At 35.5% G+C, this 20,110-nt stretch overlaps 2 protein-coding genes and 1 long non-coding RNA gene across 3 annotated transcripts; 2 read left to right on the plus strand and 1 right to left on the minus strand.

The window, feature by feature from the left end:
• Positions 1–1,017: 1,017 nt before the first annotated feature.
• On the minus strand, positions 1,018–5,828 carry LOC133695655 (uncharacterized). Its single transcript, XM_062117569.1, has 8 exons — positions 5,070–5,828; positions 4,674–4,847; positions 4,468–4,566; positions 4,174–4,281; positions 3,544–3,675; positions 2,753–2,890; positions 2,043–2,276; positions 1,018–1,593 (listed from the first exon to the last, which is right to left on the minus strand). Exons 1-8 carry the CDS (start codon positions 5,565–5,567, stop codon positions 1,195–1,197), a joined length of 1,782 nt encoding a protein of 593 aa, XP_061973553.1. The 5' UTR covers positions 5,568–5,828; the 3' UTR covers positions 1,018–1,194.
• Positions 5,829–6,867: 1,039 nt separating this feature from the next.
• Positions 6,868–18,037, plus strand: LOC133697558 (DNA gyrase subunit A, chloroplastic/mitochondrial). The gene is made up of 27 exons (XM_062120196.1): positions 6,868–7,389; positions 7,483–7,552; positions 7,644–7,709; positions 7,821–7,922; positions 8,324–8,368; positions 8,464–8,562; positions 8,703–8,789; positions 10,289–10,359; positions 10,454–10,562; positions 10,652–10,714; positions 11,067–11,132; positions 11,228–11,316; positions 12,513–12,561; positions 12,750–12,836; positions 13,142–13,235; positions 13,935–14,005; positions 14,111–14,200; positions 14,449–14,574; positions 14,699–14,856; positions 14,987–15,068; positions 15,150–15,314; positions 15,406–15,507; positions 16,264–16,400; positions 16,529–16,646; positions 16,753–16,807; positions 16,915–17,014; positions 17,503–18,037. The coding sequence occupies exons 1-27, from the start codon at positions 6,971–6,973 to the stop codon at positions 17,627–17,629; spliced, it is 2,847 nt and encodes a 948-aa protein (XP_061976180.1). The 5' UTR covers positions 6,868–6,970; the 3' UTR covers positions 17,630–18,037.
• Positions 18,038–18,855: 818 nt separating this feature from the next.
• LOC133697559 (uncharacterized) lies at positions 18,856–20,009 on the plus strand. The gene is made up of 2 exons (XR_009842895.1): positions 18,856–19,181; positions 19,279–20,009. It is a non-coding gene; the product is annotated as an uncharacterized LOC133697559 (long non-coding RNA).
• The last annotated feature ends 101 nt before the right edge of the window (positions 20,010–20,110 follow it).

Raw genomic sequence — 20,110 nt, forward strand, 5'->3', positions numbered from 1 at the left:
AAATCTGAGGCCTAACACTTGGCTAATACGTGCAGCCATGCTACCAATAAGAAATTTTCTGCCTCTACAGTAAGTTTGTTTTTGAGAGAATCTCTCCTTCTCTCCCACAACTAACCATCTCCTTGTTCAATATAAAAATGACTGCAGGGGCTAAAGAAAGAGATATGTCAGTGATTTGCATTTTTATTTTGATTTTTACTGGTTTTTGTTGCTGCTGATGGGTTGGCTTTGTGTGTCAGTTACTTTGGTGAGCTTTCTGTGTCTCGCTCCATAACAAGGGACGTGTGAGTGAGGACATTTCCGCAGAGGTGTCAAAGTTGAATTCATGCCCCTGGTATTTGTTCTTGTTACTACAGAACCACTGGGACACGAACCATGACAAGGGAACAAAGATCGCACGGTCCACGCTCCATGGCACGCAGGCATAAATAGAAATCATTGCCAGTTCCTATATCGTTGTTTTTCTTTTTTTCTTTTTCTTTTTCTTTATCATTGGAAAGAACACGGCAACCTGGGAAAAAAAAATATGAAATCTGTTATAAAATTACCAATTTCATCACTCTTTTCTTATTCATAGCATTCAGCTTGTTTTGAGATTGAAATAATTTTATTGTTTTTGTCGCTTCACTAATTTTCACACCTTGTATCATTATTAAATCTTAATTATCCCCTTCTCTAATAAACAAGCTCCTGTTTTATTATATTAAATAAATCTAATAGAAAATACAATTTTAAAGTCCAAATATATCTAAATAAAATAAAAATAAATAATCAATTCATGTTATCAAATACAAAACAAATGGTATGTAAAATATGGGCTGAATCAAGTTAACTAAGTTTAAAAATTCCCGACTCGTGATATATTTTTTTTAATTTTTTTGATTTATTTTTATATATAATATCATTTTGATGGATGAGATTAAATGATGCAAATATTACATGCTCCACCTGGTGGCCCTTTTTTTTTAACATGCATGCTTAAAATCACAATACGAGCTTACAGGCAACTGCAGAACGTGCTTGAAGGAACCCTTTTTCATACAACACGCTTGTTTAGGGACCCTAATTAGAGGTCTCAGGCTCTCAGCCCTTCTACATAAATCACATGTCTGAAAGACTATAACCCTATTGCTTACAAAAGTTCTCCACATTCCAGATGGTCAGAATGAATTTGTAAGAATCTAAACACATCATTTAGATTACGGCAGCAAAAGGCGAAAATGAAACTCCCATGCCTCCATCACATGGTAGCATACTACCCGACTGAATTCTGTTATTAAGGAACACTGTGTCAAATAAAAAGTTTTGCCTCGAGGCCTGCGAATTATATTCATCCAGATCGAAGTGATTTGATCTTAAAATCTTTGAATTGACGCCAGTTTTTTCCATGTCTTTCTCAAAGCTTTTGACGTACTTCCTAATATCTTGCTGAACTTCGATGGAATCATTTGGCTTGCGTGCAAAAGAAAACTGAAACCTCTGACTGTATGGTGTTTCTGAGCTGTTTAGAATGACTTCATCTAGAGTAGGCTCCTTGCTGCTTCCAGTGGCTGACAACACTGATGCACTGTGGCTATGTGCACTAACCAATTCCTGAAAGCATTAACATAATTTATTACTAGGCTAAGATTCTACTTTTGTTTCTCCAACATAACATTGCATGGAGTGTCTGAACGCTTATATTCAACCTCACTGTCTTGAACCTTCCTTTCTAGAAGGGGAAAAAAAACCAGAAAACAAAGGCAAGGCAGGATGATTCTACTCTTGTTCCTCTAACATAACGTGCACGATGTATGTGGGTGCTTATATACTCCTTTACCACTTCAGCCTCGTTGTCTTACAGGTTTTTTTTTTCTTTCTAGAAGTAAAAATAAAACAAACAAAGCAAAGAGCAGGACATGAAGAACAAACACCTCCATGAAGAAAAGGAATTAAGTTTAAAATGAGATGGCATCAGCATCTTTTGAAAATAAATCACCGATTCAGCCAACTACATTTATTCAGAATAAAAATAACAGATATGAATGTTGAGAGGCAAAAACCTGTTTATTGGTAGTGAAACTGTTGGGATAGCAGTTTGCTGCGGCGTTAGAACTTGCTTGGGAAAAGGATGCACAATCACCAACAGGGGAAGAAACACCAACAAAGCTTATTGGTGGATCCTCTGGCGATGAGAAGTCAGAGCTATCAAATGTTGACAGCGACACACATTCATCAAAATAAGCCATGGCTTCATCTGTTAATCGTTTTGACACCTTCCTTCTTTCAATGCTGGACTGTCATCGGAGCAGCACAAACAAAAAAACAGTTAAAACACTCATCTATATGCTAATGACATTGAAACTTCCCAACTGCTAAGCATGTGGAGGCTGAACCTTAATGTGAATGAACAGAAAAGTAAAAACATGGCTTAAATCATTATCAAAACCACCTCTCTAAGCCAACGATCTTCAGGGGGAGGGGGAGAGAGCAAGAGAGATCATAACCAGATAAGATAGAAATTAAAATTAGTCTCTTTACTTGAAAGCATGGATAATCAAGTTCCATATTTTAGAATATCAACCATATGCGGAACATGTAAACTTGGATTCAGAAGGATATTGACTGAGTGTGTGGGATATTGTCCCTAACTAAACATATTCAACTGTTTTCTCCTTCTGTTCTACATCAATACTAAATGTGTTTTTTAATGTATCTAATGTAGATATACTTGCATGAAAGCCGCACACGTGAAAATACAAAAAGGATGTACCTTTCTTCCAGCACGGGGTTTCTGCACATTTGATGTCCTGGGATGTGGAAGCACTTCCTTCAAGATTCTACTAAGCTCTAAACCACGGTGCTCCTCGACAGCCAGGTCTGCTCGAAGCTTCCTTGCCCGTTCATGGGACTGCAAGTTAAAAAGAGATCTGATTTGCAGGTGTCTGATCCAACTAAATTATAGAAGAGAAATGAATAAGCATAAAGCACCACAAACATGACATCACAGAAATTATGGATCTCGGTGCCTATTTATCAAAACTAGGAAACAAGAGCAACCCCCACCCCCTCCTGTCATTGTCAATTCTAACATTTGAATCTAGAACCTACCCCAATCCCATCCCTCCTCTCTTGAGCTTTTAAGTGTTCATCAAGTGGCAGAATAAGTAGAAAACATGCATCAACCATTTTTAAATTCATCTCTACATAAGTTTCATCAAGTCAAAACAATCATAGATTTTCTTCGAAGAAAACCTTACTCCACTCAGTATTACAGTGGGTACGAAGCACATTGTAAACACAAGCATCAACTATGCATGTCAAGTTTCCCCTAACTTAATTTGAAACCAGAATCTGACACACACCAGCTCAAATCGAGCAAATGTCAAAGGTTAGCAACTTTATAATGATTTCCTATGGTTAATCTAACTTTTCAATCACAATCTCAGCTGAAAGCAAGCCTATGGTTAATCTGACTTTTCAATCACAATCTCAGCTGAAAGCAAGCCTATGGTTAATCTGACTTTTCAATCACAATCTCAGCTGAAAGTGAGTAAAACTTACCTGCTCAAGCTTATTGGCATATTCTCTTCTGATGTCCAAAACTAATTCAACTGCACTTGGGTTGACTAGATCAGGAGGAATATCGGTCACGTTGGCCATTGCAATAGCGGTAGTGTTACTCCTTCGGATAGTCTGAACTCAAAACAAAGTTCAGAGTGAATCATGAACAAGCATAAAACATGGAAGCAAGCAATAAAATATGAAGACTGCAATCAAATGTCCAACCAGCAATTAGAGCAGGTGACTACAGCCATGTAGGCACAGAAAAAGAAGACATGGTAGAGTGAACACAGCCTATAACACATTTTCCCAGAAAAGAAAAACAATGGAACCATAAAATCCAGCAGATGCTCCTGAAATTTAACATCCTTGCATCAAATATCCAACTTACTGACCAAAGAGTCAAGGCAATATGTCATGTTCCAGGTTAGCAGGTCAGGTAACTAAGGTCTCTTGAAATAAGTGTGTGCCAACACTTGTTGGCAAAACTTAAGTCAAGCATTCATAACTAGTAAAGCATTATAATAGACATCAAAGAATTGTTTTTGGAAGGACATCCTGCATGAAAGCAGCACAACTGAAATCATATAAGAACTAAACATTTATCACCCATGAACCATGGGAACTTACACTTTCTAAGTCATTTTGGATGTCAGCAATGGCACGTCTAACTTCAGACCGAACAGTTTCATATATTCGACTAGAGGTGCCATCTCCCAAATTATCCCCTTGGAATGACTGCAACATGAGGTCATAACCAAAATTACATTAGGATCATGCATCTTATCCATTGATGTTTCAGAACCATTCACATAAAAAGTCTGCATACAATCTCATGCATTAACCATTTAGAACACTAACACATAAATAACTCCAAATCACTCATGTCCAAACCAATTAAACATGACAACATTCAGATCTCACCTGCATTTGTTCACAGACTGCTTTGATAGTTCTCTCTTCAGCTTCTGAAAATGAGCTTCCCAAACCTCCATCTTCCCAGCTCCTAAAAGGCAAAGAAGGCTAGAAAGAAAAAACAAACAAAACAGGAAATATCATTTAACTAAACAGCTTCATTCAAGTCATATTTATCAATGCCAAAAACATAAAAGCATTTCGTGAGACAATACCAAATCTGCAGCAGATCCATCTGATCGCATGGGCGAACTTCTCATCTTCTCAAATTTACTATCATAACTCCTTCTCGCTAAATCACTATTTCTCCCAGCATTTGACACATCACTCAAACCACCACTCCCATTTATATATTTCATCAACGAACTCCCTTCTTGTTCAGCATCACTCTGTCAAGAACAACAACCAACAATAAACAAAACATGCTTTGCTACTCTCGAATTCAATCAATAAAAACCAACCTTTCACAACAAATAATTTCAAAATCCTACTGAATTCCAGAATTGAATCAGTAAGAAACCAGTCTTTCAGAGTAAATAACTAACATTTCTTTGCTATTCATGAATTGAAAATGAAAAGAAAAAAGCTTTCCAGAAAAACAAAAGCCAAACCTCGGAATTCACGAAATGGCCTCCAGAGCCAGGAGGCCGAGACACAGACCTCCCTCTAGAAACAGGACCCCTAGACAAACTCCTACCAATCCCAGAAACGTTTCTTCCAGCATCAGCCTTTCTTGACACGGATCTCCCTCTCCTACTATCACAAACAGCATTCGGCTTTGTGGGTGCACTCTTAGACTCTTCCTTGTCAGCCACAACTTCACTGACTTCTTTACCAGGTGGAGAAACATTGCTCCAGTAAAGCGGGTTGTCTCTTTTAATCAAGAAATCTGTGGACCCTGTTGCTGTTCCTTCTGCTGTTGTTCTTGTTGTTGAACAAGTATCAACAAGATGGGATCTTGAGACTGCACTCACACTCCTTGATCTTCTTGAGGGTACTGTTTTTCTTGGTAAAGCGTGCTGCTTTGTTGAAGTTTCTTTATCTGATGTTGCTGCACTTGTTGTTGTTGTTGCCCTTCTTGATGTGGATTTGAAGGCTGCCATTGCCATTCTTTCTTGATTCTTTAACAATTGCTGTGAATTGAAAAAAAAGAATTAAACAAGTGAAATGGGCAACAAAGTTTCTTACTTTCCAATGTAAGATAAGATTGAATCAAGTGAAGAGGATAGTGTTCTGTGTGTGTGTGTGTTTTCGAGGTATGTTCGTTGATAATGATGGGGATATGAGGACGTCTGTGTTAAGACAAAAAGTTCTTGTGGTATATTTGCAGAAAGTGAGTTGGCTGTTGGGTTTGGTCTTGTGTTGTCCGGGGTCGCTTTGAATCGATGTGTTTGTGTAAAAAACAATTTTGCCATTGCTTTTTTTTTTTTTTAAGAAAAAACAAAATTCAACGAACATGAAAAATATACCTTTTTGCAACTACCGTTTAAAAACACGGTTTAATTTGTATTTTTTAAAAAAATAATTTTTTTAATTAAAAATTAATTATTCTTTGTATTTTTATGATTATTTTGATATGCTAATCTAAAAAATAATTTTTAAAAAATAAAAAAATTATTTTAATACATTTTTAAATGAAAAGCACTTTGAACCGTAACCACAATCCTGAACAGACATACTCAAGTTGATGCTTGTATCAATTAAAATATTATTTTAATAATTTTTTAAATTAAAATTATTTTATACTAAATTTATTTTAAATTAAGTTTCAACATGATGATAAATTAATTTGCTAGATCAATAGGATTATACTTGGTCAACTTGAGTTAAGTTATAATATGGTTATAAAACTTGAACTAACTTAATGAGTTAACTCGTGAATTAAAGAAAAAATAAAAAAAATAAAAGAATTTGGCTGGCCAGGTTAAAAACTCAGATAAAAACCTGACTTTTGATTTATTGATTTTTTTACAAAAACAATAAAATTTTAATCTTTTAAATTCTTTTAAGTCAATCCTCCCCGCATGTTATCCTAGTCTTTTTCCATATCAACTCCAAATGTGGTATTATAATTATATTTCAAAGATATGTAGGCCTGGACTTGGTATTTTTCAAAGAGATAAGGTTATGAATAGTAATATATTAATTTAATATATTTTTGAGTGTTTTTAAATTATTTTAATGTAATTACATAAAAAGTTAAAAAAAATATTTTAATGTATTTTTAATTAAAATATACTTTTACTAGATTAATCTCCAAAACATTACTAACATATACTAATTTGTAAACGTTTAAAGCTAAGGAACCAAGTTACAATCACATTACAAAATCAGGGACTAAAACAATCTAATATCCAAAAACAACTTGGCGCGCAAGAACCCAACAAAAAGACAACTTTGCACAATCCCCAACGCATTCGGAGAGACAAAAACATCCTTAAACCCTAAAAAAAGCCCCAAAAAAACCCAAACCCTTCATTTCTTTTCCCAATCTTTCCTCTTCTTCCATGGCATGAACCCCTCTTCTCTTACAAGATTAAACCCTAATTCTTGCAACCCCATGTCTCTCCCCTCCACTCTCCGTCTCTCCTCTCTTCTCCACCGTCTCCCTCCTCCTTCCCGCCGTTACTTCTCTTTCCTCCACCACCGCTCCGTCTCCGACCTCCGCTTCTTCTCCTCCTCCCCCCGCATCCGTCCCGTTGTTCAATCTCGCCGCCGTGAGGAACCCCCAATTGATGATAGTGAGAATGGGAGCCTGTTAGTGAAGGATCCGAATGGGGGTAGTCCAGGCGGTGGAAATGGGCGGGTTGTTCAAACGGAGCTTCATAAAGAGGCTACTGAGGCCTATATGGCTTATGCTATGTCTGTTTTGCTTGGTAGAGCCTTGCCCGATGTTAGAGATGGGCTAAAACCAGTTCACCGGAGGATTCTGTGAGACCCCCTTTTGTCTTTTCCTTTGTTTTGTTATTTTCGGGTGTTGGTTTTTAATTTTTAATTTTTTTGTTTTTTCCTTTGAATTTATAGATTTGCAATGCATGAATTGGGGCTTTCTTCGAAAAAGCCGTTTAAAAAATGTGCTAGAGTTGTTGGTGAGGTTAGTTGTTGAATAAAGCTCTCAATAATTGTTATAACCAATGATACTTATTATCTGATTATTTTGTTTTGGGTTTCATTTTTTTTTCTAGGTTTTGGGCAAGTTTCATCCCCATGGAGATACTGCTGTCTATGATGCACTAGTTCGAATGGCGCAGGTAAAATGGGATTTTTTTTTTGCTATTTGCTTTGCGTTTTGATTGCTGAAACTGCCCGTTTATCTCCTAATCACTTGAAATTATCTAGTTACAATTGGTTTTATTATTCAGGATTTCTCACTGAGATGCCCTCTTATTCAAGGGCATGGGAATTTTGGTTCGGTTGATGCAGATCCTCCTGCCGCCATGCGTTATACAGAGTGCAGGCTGGATGTATGTTTTAAGACTTAATTTTCATTTTAGCAAATGTACCTCAATGTATATTTATTTGTGTTAGGAAGTTTGACATGTTTCATCTGTGTCTGATGTTTAAGTGTACTCATGCACGCAATGTCTTGTATTTCACTTGGTGTCCTCAAGACTTTTGTTACATCTGAGCTTTTAATACGCTGCCTCATCTTCTTATTTTATTATGTACTACATCAGTTCAATTGTCTTATCCTGAGGTCAAAACATACATTTTTGGTACATTATTCTCATGTGCTTGTTCTAGTTGCTTGCACTCACTGGCGGTACAATCTTATTGTTCATTATTTCCTATATTCTTGTTTATATGCTTAAAGAAACAATGGCCTTGAAGTATAGGCAGTTGATTTTGTGTACAATTCTTGCAGGGACTTACAGAGGCAGTTTTTTTGGCTGATCTCGAACAAGATACAGTAAGTGCTATTCTCTATTGTATGTTTTTACATGGTTTCCATGTTTTAATTTGTCCCCAACATTGTGTTGAGTCATTATATTGCATTTCTTGCAGGTTGATTTTGTCCCTAACTTTGACAATTCCCAAAAGGAACCTTCACTTTTTCCTACTCGGCTTCCAACTTTATTGTTGAATGGTTCTTCTGGGATTGCGGTAATTTTAATGCTTTTCTTTTTATTTTCCCTAAAAAGTGATTTCTGTAGTTGCTCTTGCTTTCCATCTTCTTTCTCATCCTCTTAGCATATGTTTTTGCAGCTAAGTAACTCAAAGTAACATCCTTTCATGCTCTTCAGGTTGGCATGGCAACCAAAATTCCTCCTCATAATCTTGGAGAGCTGGTGGATGTGTTATGTGCCCTAATTCACAACCCAGAAGCCACTGTAAGTGCTCTAAACCTCAGCCTTTTGGTTTGATAGTTGAGACTTCTTAGGAACACTTGGAAATTATTTTCTTGTGAAATCCAATGATATCTTTGTCTGTCATTTTTCATGTTATTTACTGGTTCTGTGTGCAGTTCATGTCTAAAATATTTTGGTAGGATTTGATGGACAATGAAGGCAGCCTTCCTACTTCATACTTGTTAAGGAATAGTCTTTTGCCAAAAAGAATTTTTTAGTGTTTCCTAGTTGTATAATCCTCTGATTTTTAAAATAAAAATGATTCTCATTCATGGTTTTATCATTTCATTCAAGAATTGAGTCAACCCAATTCCCTTAGTTGACCAGCCCTTCAAAAGCGCTTGTTTAGGATGCATTAAAGCTAACTTGCACTAATCAAAGTAACAAGACTTCAGATGGTATGTATCAAAGGTAATGTCAAGGAGTCCTGTTTCTCTATCATCTTGCCCTAAGCATGACATACAAATATCTGTTTGCCATCCAAATTGTAAACAAGTTGAGGTTTTAAAGTCCAGAATTTTTTTTTCAAAAAAGCGTCGGGATATTTTGAAGAACTAGCTTTTATGGTATGTGCTTTGCACATAATTCACTTTATTTTCTCAAAATATATTTATTTGCTTATGTGCTAAAGGAAAAAATACCTAAATTTTTACAACATAATAAATTTAATATTTAATTACTAATAATGTTTTTATTAGAAATGTTTTTGAACTTTACAAAATCAGAGAATATTTTTGCTTAAAATGATGATACATAGCTATATAGTTTTGTTAGCAACATTATTCAATATTTTTAGAAATAATAAACAATCTCAAAGTATACCAAAATTAGTTTCATTGCTCTTTTCATTACTATAGGCTCTTCCACACAATTTTGTTAACTTTAAAAAATAAACAATCTTAAAGTATACCAAAATTAATTTCATTGTTCTTTCCATTACTATAAGCTCTACCACCCAATTTTTTTAACTTTAAATATTTAACTTTAACGTCAAAATTCATATTATACACTCTTTAATTTCTTTTCCTTTTTTTGATAGGATATTAATTACTTTTCCTAATTGGACTTTATTGAATAGGTAAGGATTTAATTTTTTTTACTTGATTACCTTTCCTAATTGGGCTTTAGTAATAATTTAATTATTTTTACACATGGACCAATTAAAACAATTTGAACATAGGGTATATGGGGAATACAACTGAATACAAGCCCTCTTTTATCCTCATTTTTTTTTCAACTTACTGCACTATTTATAAGTATATATGATATATGACATATGATTAGAGTGCCAAAGGAAATTTATGCCTTGCTGAATTTATTTATTTTTGCTTCTCTTACCTCCTTTGGACACACATGTAATGATGAAGCTTATCATCCTAGAGTTTTATGGTTCCTTTGCATTTGTGTGTGTACACACATATATCTTATATCCTCATCAGAGACACAGAAGGTTTTCTTATGTATTGCATTTTTCACCACAGCTGCAAGAGTTGTTAGAATACATGCCTGGACCTGACTTTCCAACTGGAGGAATTATCATGGGAAATCAAGGGTATGTTAAATTTTTATTTCACGTTTACTTCCTCCAATTAAGCAAGGTGATTTATGCTTATTTATGAATTTTGATATCTGTATATTTGATTAAGGATCTTAGACGCATATCGATCTGGGCAAGGACGTATCGTAGTCAGAGGAAAAACAGATGTTGAATTGCTTGACTCGAAAACAAAGAGAAACGCTGTTATCATAAAAGAGGTTATATATTTTGGTTTGTTGCTGGTACTGGTCGAACATACTTGTTTTCAAATTTTCAAGACTTGTCTAATGTTTTCCCACTGAAACAGATTCCTTATCAAACCAACAAAGCATCGCTGGTGGAAAAAATTGCTGAACTTGTGGAGGATAAGGTATTGTCGGAAAAGAATGTAATATAAGAGGTTTACCAAGTTGATATCTGTATATAATAATAATTTATCCTTCTCTTTTTAATGCATAACAAGTGTTTGTCTAGCTTGGTTTATAGTGGACATCTTTATTTCCTTGCTTTCTATTCAACAATCAATGATTAACAACTGCAGCTTCAATTATAAGTCTGTATAACTCTTAATGAGTTCTAAAAACCAATATGATCTCATAACATATGATCATGGAGGATGGAAGTTGATTTTCACTGGCCAAAAGTGATCCAATTTATCATTCATATCACAAGTGTAAGTCTTGTTGTTGTAACCAAATTTTTTATTTCCATTCTTTCTGCAGAATTTGGATGGCATTAGTGATATCCGTGATGAAAGTGATCGTTCTGGCATGCGTATAGTCATTGAGGTATGAGAAACTCAGTTTTTGCAGTAAAGTAAACTCACAGACCACATTCATCTGTTGCTCATGTTTTGACTAATTTATTTTGTTTCTCTACACAGCTGAAACGGGGGGCAGATCCGTCAATTGTGTTAAATAATCTCTATCGTCTTACTCCTCTTCAGTCTAGTTTTAGCTGCAACATGGTTGGGTAAGTAGTATATTAGAATCCAGAATCTAAATAGAAAGTCAAGATTCAGTTTTTTTGCTGCAGTTAGCTTTGATTTAGCAGATCTGATATTGCTTTTCACTTTGTGGTTTGTGAATTATTTCAGTTTTAAATGTTTAACCTTTATGCACTACATGCTTTCTTTTCCCTCCCTTTCGGAAGTTTTACTCGTGTTAATCTATTTTATGGTTCATTATTCTGTAGTTGATGAAAAAACTTGTCATTTGGATGGTGATGTTATAGTGGCAGACATGATATGAAATGATGAGAAGCAGCTATAACTTCAGAAAACTTTCTAATTTAGGGCCCATGGAAGTTCTAAACCAACTGGAGAATAAGGCTATATTGAAAGATTACAAATTAAAAACATGATTAGGCAAAGAAAAACACAAAAATGCCATTAAATAGGACCTTTTAGAGTAACATAATCAACAAACAGGTTGGAATTCTTACACTCTTATGGCTGAAATATTAACATAATTTTTAAACCAGCATGGTAGGCATATGATCTCATGCTGTATTAGAAGGATTCTGAAGATGATGACCTGGCAACTGTATTTGGAGACAAACCAAAAGGAAAGTTGTGAACACATTTTTTTTCTACTGTTACTTCCCCTCTTGTTAGTTGTTGCACGCAAGCCCATTCCTTTTCTCATTTTGCTATATGCATGTGCAAGTAAATGATCCATATGACCATGACATGGGTATTAACCTTTATAACCCTTTTGCATGGAGTTGTGGAAGATTCTGCTGGTGATATCTGTGAATATAACAAACCCATTACTATAATTGCACTCTTGTGTGCAAAACTCAAACTCCCATTATTTTTGCCATGTGAAAAAAATATATAAGGAGAAAAGAAATTATCCCTGATTCACTGTGGGGACATTATTTTCTGAAATTTAAATGGCATATTGAAACAATTCTGAAATTTATCAAAACACCTGTTGGATTACATTTTCAAGAGATGTCTATATTGTTTGGTGTATTGTGATGCAATTCTTGAATGGTTTTAGCAGTAATATATTCTTACATCATCTCTTGTTGAAGATTTTGTACTTCTGTAATATCACATATATTCTAGCCTAATTTACTATTCTCCTTAAACTTTTTATTTGATAAATTTTCTTGCCTAATGTCGTGTATCAATGCATTTTGCATCACTTGCTGTGTCACAGTATTCTTGATGGACAACCTAAACAGATGGGTCTGAAAGAGTTGCTTCAGGTGACTACTTAAACATTGTTTTATTCAAAATTCCTTAGCAATTTGTTCTTAAATTAGAACACATTATTTTAATTTTTTCTAAAGCTATTTTTTTGTTTTCTGAAATTTCTTTCTGTAATCTAAAATATTGTTGACATCATAGAATGTCTGGAAACTGAAGAGTTTTTCATCTTTTTTTCATTTACCAGGCATTCTTAGACTTCAGATGCTCTGTTGTAGAACGGCGTGCCATGTTCAAGCTTTCTGAAGCACAGAAGAGAAGACATATTGTCGAGGTATGTTAAGGTAATTCTTAGTTTACTGGACAAAATAAAAGGCCTTTTGGCTGTAACATGCTATTCCAACCCTATTCCTCTCTCTATGTCCTGATTTGTCCTCCATTTGTGCACACATGTATAACCAGGCATGCATGTGTGCTCGGTCCAAACTTTTCCAATCCTTATAAGTTGAGTTTGGCTCTTTTTTCATATGATAGCAGCATTAAAGAAAGTGAGTAGGTTGACCACTTGCATGAGATGCCCGCTCATTTTGTGAAATTTCCTTTTTTTTATTGACTGATGGCTGTTGTCTGGGCTCTAAGGGCGTCATGGCAGGGCTTGATAATTTGGATAGAGTGGTTGATATAATTAGAAAAGCTTCAAGCAATGCAATTGCATCCACTGATCTAAGGAATGGTAAGTTGCCTTTGCTTTTTATATGTATCTTGCTGATGCAATTAATTCTGATTTTTGTGGTGTTGTTTGGTCCTTTGTTCACACATATACAAACAAGTTCATTATTTCTGGTGCTTGTAAATGTTTGCTACTTTTCTCTCTATCTTGAATTCAATGTGTGATTTAGATCATGCTTGTCATTCCTACTGATCTAAAATTGACCCCTCACAGCACTGGTACATGCTTGCATTTGTGGAGAGTGTTAGTCTGTCTATAATGTGGACTTTTCTTGGGCTTTTTTTTGGCAATCCAGAAAAAAAAAGATGAATGGGATAAAGGCTTTTGGAACCCTTATTCTGTCAAAAAAAAAAAAAAACGAGAATGAAGATGTTCAGTTACATGGATTTTGCTTATTTTCTAACCATGAAAATAAGCTAAAAGCCTAAAACAAACAGCAGTTTTGAATACTGAATATATTTAGGGATACACATGACTGCATGCATAATGGTACAAGGAATCTTGGTAGCATAATTAAGTAACTCCAGTTTTTAAATTCTTTGCATATTTTTCTTTCCAAGTTTCTAACCTGTACTGAGTCTCTATTAACCTTAGGGCACAAGCTTTCTAGACTTTTTGATAATTGCTGGTATCCATGCCTTTTATTGGCTTGAAGAAACTTTAGTCCATTTAGCTTATTGTTTTTCATATTCTGGATTGCAGAATTCAGTCTGTCTGAGAAACAAGCTGAAGCTATTTTGGACATAAGCCTAAGAAGGCTTACCCTTCTTGAGGTGACTATTGTGCCTTTGGTTATATTTTGTTTATCTATGAGATTCCATACTGGTACAATTCTGCAAACAGTATCATGTGAAGCAGATATAATTCTGATTGTGCAGGCGAAAAAGTTTGTTGAAGAAAGTAAATCATTGATGGAACAAATAACTAAGCTAGAGGAACTACTGTCAAGCAGGGGAAATATATTGCAGGTAACAAAAACTCCAGTAAATTATGTTTGTTTCCTTTTCTTTTAGAGATTCTTGCAAGTGAGCTGAAATGTTTTAGATGCATTGTTTTTGTTTATACAAGGTTATTTGCTTTTGCTTTCTTGCCAGTTGTAGTTTTTGAGTCATTTTTTATGGGTTAGAACAATGGTGAAAACATTGATTTTGACCCCATTCACTATGTTTGGCGCTGATTCATCCTCCAATTCCCTCATCCTATTTTTTTTTCCCAGTTGATTGAACAAGAAGCAGTCGAGCTTAAAAATAAGTTCTCCAATCCAAGGCGTTCAATGTTGGAGGACTCTGATAGTGGTCAGCTTGAAGATATAGATGTTATTCCAAATGAAGAAATGCTCCTGGTAATTGGCTTTGCTAATTTCTGATGGCTTTGTGACTAATATCTGGTTGTTATGCTTATATCCTTCCATCTATGCATTTTTTTTTCTTTTGCTGGACTAGAATTTCTTCTCATATAATTTTCAGGCAATTAGTGAAAAGGGCTATGTTAAGCGGATGAAGCCTAACACGTTTAATCTTCAAAATCGTGGAACAATTGGTAAATCTGTTGGGAAGTTGAGAGATAGTGATGCAATGTCTGACTTCATTGTCTGTCATGCACATGACCGTGTGCTATATTTCAGGTACTGCTCTGCTTTGTACTTTTGTTATTTATTAGGCTCCAACAATCTATAGATCCGTGTCTTGAATGGATTAGAAAAAAGTTCTGTCATAATAATTGGTTGGAGCACACTTGACATGTTGCATCTGCAGTGATCAGGGAATAGTATACTCGGCTCCTGCATATAAAATCCCTGAATGCACCAGGGCTGCTGCTGGCACACCACTGATCCAGGTAATAACTGTTTTTTCTCCTTTGCTTATTAATGGAATTCTCTAGCATCTCAAGTTTGTATCCCTTTCCTGTTGGAGACAGTTCTTATCTTTATCTGATGGTGAAAGAATAACTTCCATTATTCCTGTGAGCGAGTTTGTGGAAGATCAATTTCTACTGATGCTTACTGTCAATGGCTACATCAAGAAAGTATCTTTGAACACTTTCTCAGCCATACGTTCAACTGGAATCATAGCAATTCAGTTGGTTTGTCCTATTCTATTCTGCTCTAGCATTCAAGTTTCATCCAATTCCCTGATGAAAGTATGTTCTTAAATTTCAAATGTTAACCCGCCAGGTTCCTGGCGATGAACTAAAATGGGTCCGCTGTTGCACAAATGGTGATCTTGTGGCCATGGCTTCACAAAAAGGAATGGTCATCCTCACTTCCTGTGAGAATGTAAGTTATCTTATGCTTTTCTTCCTCTTATAATTAATGATGTTCAAGCCATTTGAACCACACCCTTGTAGCTCTTGATACTGGCAAAGAAAGAACATGTTTCTCCTTCACTATATTTCATCCTCTTTCTCTTTCCTTCCATTTGTTGCCAAAGGCAACTCCAGAAGTATAGTACACCATTGGAGAAATTAGTTTGAAGAATTACAGAAAGCAGGTGGGAGTAGAAAGGGCTTGAAAATGATTGAGAACCGATAGTGTTGTGAAATGATTTATTCTATGCTGACATGACTTTTTTCCTCTGATATTGAGATGAATTGAGACCGGTTTCAGATTCATATTTTTATTATATTATCTAGCATGGTCATTACTGATATTGCTAATCATTGTAGTGACATTTCTATCCACTCTGTAGCGTCAAAATTGTGTACATTTGAGCATGCACAAGAACAAGTTTCCAGATTAATGTTTCATAAATTTTCTTGTACAAATGGTTTATGTGTGATGAAGCTTTTTATTGCCAAGCAAACCATAAGTTGTTCGGATCATGGCTTACTTGAGTAAGTTGCTTCCAGCTCATTAAGATGCATTAACTTTCTGTGAAGGACTAGTCTATGGCTTTGCTTGTTTGATCTTTACCAATACATAGCAATGAACCTCAAGCTATGAGCTGTTGCACGATCTGTTGCAGTATGAAGTTTTTTCCTTTTAACCAAAGTCATATTATTATCCAATTGGACTCCATTTTTCTGAACCCAGATTCGAGCTCTAGGTAGAAATACAAGGGGTGGGGTGGCCATGAGGCTAAGAGAAGGTGACAAGATAGCAAGCATGGACATAATACCAGCTTCCCTGCAGAAAGGCTTGGAGGTGGCGTCAAAAGATTCTGAGAATAAGTAATTGCTCTGAGTTTGCTTTGTGTAGCATCTAATAAAACACCATGTTATGTATTTGCAAGAGGTTCACATTGTGGAATGTTTAATTCTTTGCAACTTCAAAGATTCTCATTGTCTTTTCACAACAGCAACAAGGGCACTGGTCCGTGGTTGTTGTTTGTGTCTGAGAGTGGTCATGGAAAGCGGGTTCCCCTCGGTAGCTTCAAGCAATCACATTTGAACAGAGTTGGACTAATTGGTTATAAGGTATCATGACTGTTATACTATTGTTTTAACTTTTAGCAGCATTTAATGTTGCCTTGTAGAGTTGTTCTACTGCTTGACATTTCCTCTGCTCTGTTTTTTCTTAAAGTTCTTTGAGGAAGATCACTTGGCAGCTGTCTTTGCAGTTGGTTTTTCATTGACAGGTATTGTTATATAGTGGTTTGGGGTAGATGCTTTTATAATACTATTGATTATGCTTGCTCTTTCTTATCTTTGTGCTAATTTTCTCCCTTCTTTTTCTCTGTTATAGAAGATGGGGAAAGTGATGAGCAAGTGGTTCTTGTAAGCCAAAGTGGCACTGTCAATCGAATTAAAGTTAGGGATATTTCAATACAATCCCGTTTTGCAAGGTATGTATAGTTGTTTATACCGAAGTATTTTCTAAGCTCATTTGTTGACAGCAACAATGACTGGGTCTATCCATGTGATCTAGTGGAATATATTCTTCCATGCACCTGTAAACATCAAATTTGCATTGCTTCAGGAATTTCTCTTCCAAAAGAAACCAAAATAAATTATCTCGTCTCTTACCACCTTTGGTTAGGGAGTTGATTGTTGATGGTCCAGAATTGATATGCTCTATAGGTTCTTGCTAGGCAGGTTTGCAACAAATTCTGGATGTGAAAACTATCCATTTTGCTTTCAGCTACAAAATACCGAAGTGCCTTGGTTGAATTTTGAGGGATAATGTTTATGATTTAAAGGTTGAAATATGATAACTGAAAACTGATCTAAGTTAATCCTATAAATGGTTCTTGGCCACTTGGCTAATCTTGTATGGTAATTTTGTTAATGTTTGCTGTCAAATTCATTCTCTCCCTCTCTCATCTCTCTCCAGGGGTGTTATTTTGATGCGGCTGGAGCATGCTGGCAAGATTCAGTCAGCTTCCTTGATCTCCGCCGCAGATCCTGAATTAGAGGAATCGGCACCCGTGCCTGAACTCCTATCCGAGGCATCATTATAACAAATTCTTGGGATCACTTGTATATGTCATGTGCAATTGGATCTTGGGTTAATCTTCCTCGTGCTACCATGAAAACTTAGTTGGCTTTCCGCTGTTAATTATTAGAGTACAAAAGGTAATGTGGGTTAGACAGTGTTGGTGCTAGCTTGTTAGCTTGATCATTGCTAACTTTTTGGATCACTGATTTAAACCTCTGAAGATCATAGCTGGAGCACACCCTTGATGTGCAGCCTTATGAGACCTTTATCATATCAAAAAATTCTGTTCATATCATTTATTTGGCTCCATGTTGATAGCAGTGGAAAGTGGAAACTGGCTGTCTGGCTCATGTTGGGCCTTAAGCCCTGTTGAAATTTCATCCAAGAATTTCTGAACATTTTACTCGAAGAATTCATGATATTAGTACTACATGACTGCTTGAAACTTAATGGAATACTTGAGTATGAAATTATTCGCTATAACATAAAAGTTGAATAAAGTTGTAGGCTGCTTCAAACCAGAAACTTCGGTCTTTCGCTTCAACAAGGCCCTTGTAAATGATGAAGAAATCGGAGGAGGGGAAGCCTGAGGTGTCCCCAATCACTCTCGACGAAATTTCATCAAAAGTCTAGTTTACAGGTATTTTGACGTCTTTTTGAAATAACAGATTTTTTAATTTATGATTAATACCTTGTCTAAGAGCAGAATAGTCATGAGTGGTTTTTTTGAGATTTCTAGTAAGTAGGTAAGGAGCTGTTTATGGGGAAAAAAAGAAGATAGAAATCACCCTAAGATGCTTTCAATTTTATTGTAAAATGTATCTTTTTATGTTTTAAATTAATGCTAAAACTTTCCCTAAACATATTCGTTGTTGGAGGTAATAGACTATTAAGTCCTAGATCATTGATTAGGGTTCTAAACCTGGACCTCGCTCGATACTCACTTTTAAAACACAGATGTTGGACACCAAAGATGGTGAATATTGAGTTGGGTTTTGAACCTATTTCCTTTGATTATTTTCAAAATAGATTCAAACGCCACTATCTATATTTAATGGACCTTGATAGATTAAGTTAACATAATCTAAATCTAGTTTGGAATGTGTTCCCAAATCCCAAAAAAAAAAATCATTCTATAAAAAACCCTATTAATAATAACATTGATATTTATATATATAAAAAAACTCAGTTTCTTTTACTTTGGATATAGCCAATGCTAGTTTGAATTTAAACGCCGATTAGGGATGTTTGCAGCTGCAGTCCAACTATTTGCATTTCAAAACTTTTGATTTTTTTATTGTTTTAAAATTTATTATTTTTATATTTTTGATTCGTTTTGATATGATAATATAAAAAATATATTATTTTAATATATTTTAAAATAAAAAACACTTCAAAAAAATATCTTCCTTTCACATTTCCAAAACACTCAGGTCATCAAACTCTATATGGCAAAAAATCCGATGCACAGTCTCCATTCAAGCATGACCTCCCCCGTCCGCTATTCGTGCTTGGGCTTGGAAGATTTCGGACACCCATATTTATCAAATCTGACGAATTTCACCAGAGTCAGGGTAAGTTGATTATGAATTCCTAGATTTTCTATAGTAATATTGCTTATAATGCTAACAAAATTGGAAACCCCAGAATGATGAGATTTCTTTTTTCAAGGCCCCAATCACATACCGTATACGTGCTTGCGACATCTCCAGGAGTATCCATCTCATGATCAAGTTTTAGCTCAGTTCTTGCCTACGTTGTTAGCACATTCAAGATGAGAAGCTCAGTTCTTTTTGTGGTCTCATTCATTCATGACTGGTCTGCTCTTGCTTTCTTCTCATGAAGGTAATGTTGCACGAGGGGACGACTTCTTTCAAGGTTTTCTTCTTTTTTAAGCGTTTTACCTTTTCCTTTACCTAATATAATCAACGGATTAATTGAATTACCATGTTTCCTGGGCATTTTCCTTAACAAAAGCCAATGGGATATCACAATATTTAGTGCAGATCACAAACACATATCCACAAGTACCCATTGCTGATATCCATCTCAACTGTAAAGACTTCAGCTCTGCCATCCTTGTTAGCCCTGAGACATTCAGGCGCATTGCCGTGGATGACTGCCTGGTCAACGACGGAAGAGCACTAGCTCCCGGTGCAGCATACGCCAACACCAAGCAATACCCCCTTCCACATGTTAAGTCATCCGTAGAATTTTTTTTAGTTTTATGCGGTTTCAGCACTGTTGCTAGTCAAGCACTCCTCCTCTCTTCTTTTCAGTCTATTCGATCCATTTAAGCAAAGCACAGATTTCTTATTTAATTCCCTCTCTCTTTGATTTCATAATGAGTTCATAACCCGTGAAGAAGACATACATGATAAAAATACAAGTCTGATTGCCCATTTTTTGTTTATTGATGCTTGTTTTCCATTCAATAATGGCATGTCAAGATACATACATGATAACTCACAAAGATTCCATCGCTTATATAATTTTCTTCGTG

The sequence above is a fragment of the Populus nigra genome, chromosome 6, assembly GCF_951802175.1.
Source record: "Populus nigra chromosome 6, ddPopNigr1.1, whole genome shotgun sequence".
In the NCBI taxonomy this organism is placed as follows: domain Eukaryota; kingdom Viridiplantae; phylum Streptophyta; class Magnoliopsida; order Malpighiales; family Salicaceae; genus Populus; species Populus nigra.

Bases quoted from the DNA above. Each gene is read 5' to 3' on its own strand.
- LOC133697558 (XM_062120196.1), top strand. From the start codon at position 6,971: ATGAACCCCTCTTCTCTTACAAGATTAAACCCTAATTCTTGCAACCCC. The intron at 7,923-8,323 runs GTATGTTTTAAG...CAATTCTTGCAG, and splicing joins ATACAGAGTGCAGGCTGGAT to GGACTTACAGAGGCAGTTTT. The intron at 17,015-17,502 runs GTATGTATAGTT...ATCTCTCTCCAG, and splicing joins ATACAATCCCGTTTTGCAAG to GGGTGTTATTTTGATGCGGC.
- LOC133695655 (XM_062117569.1), bottom strand. From the start codon at position 5,567: ATGGCAATGGCAGCCTTCAAATCCACATCAAGAAGGGCAACAACAACA. The intron at 4,848-5,069 runs GTTTGGCTTTTG...TGTTCTTGACAG, and splicing joins GCCATTTCGTGAATTCCGAG to AGTGATGCTGAACAAGAAGG. The intron at 4,567-4,673 runs GTATTGTCTCAC...TTTTCTTTCTAG, and splicing joins ATGGATCTGCTGCAGATTTG to CCTTCTTTGCCTTTTAGGAG.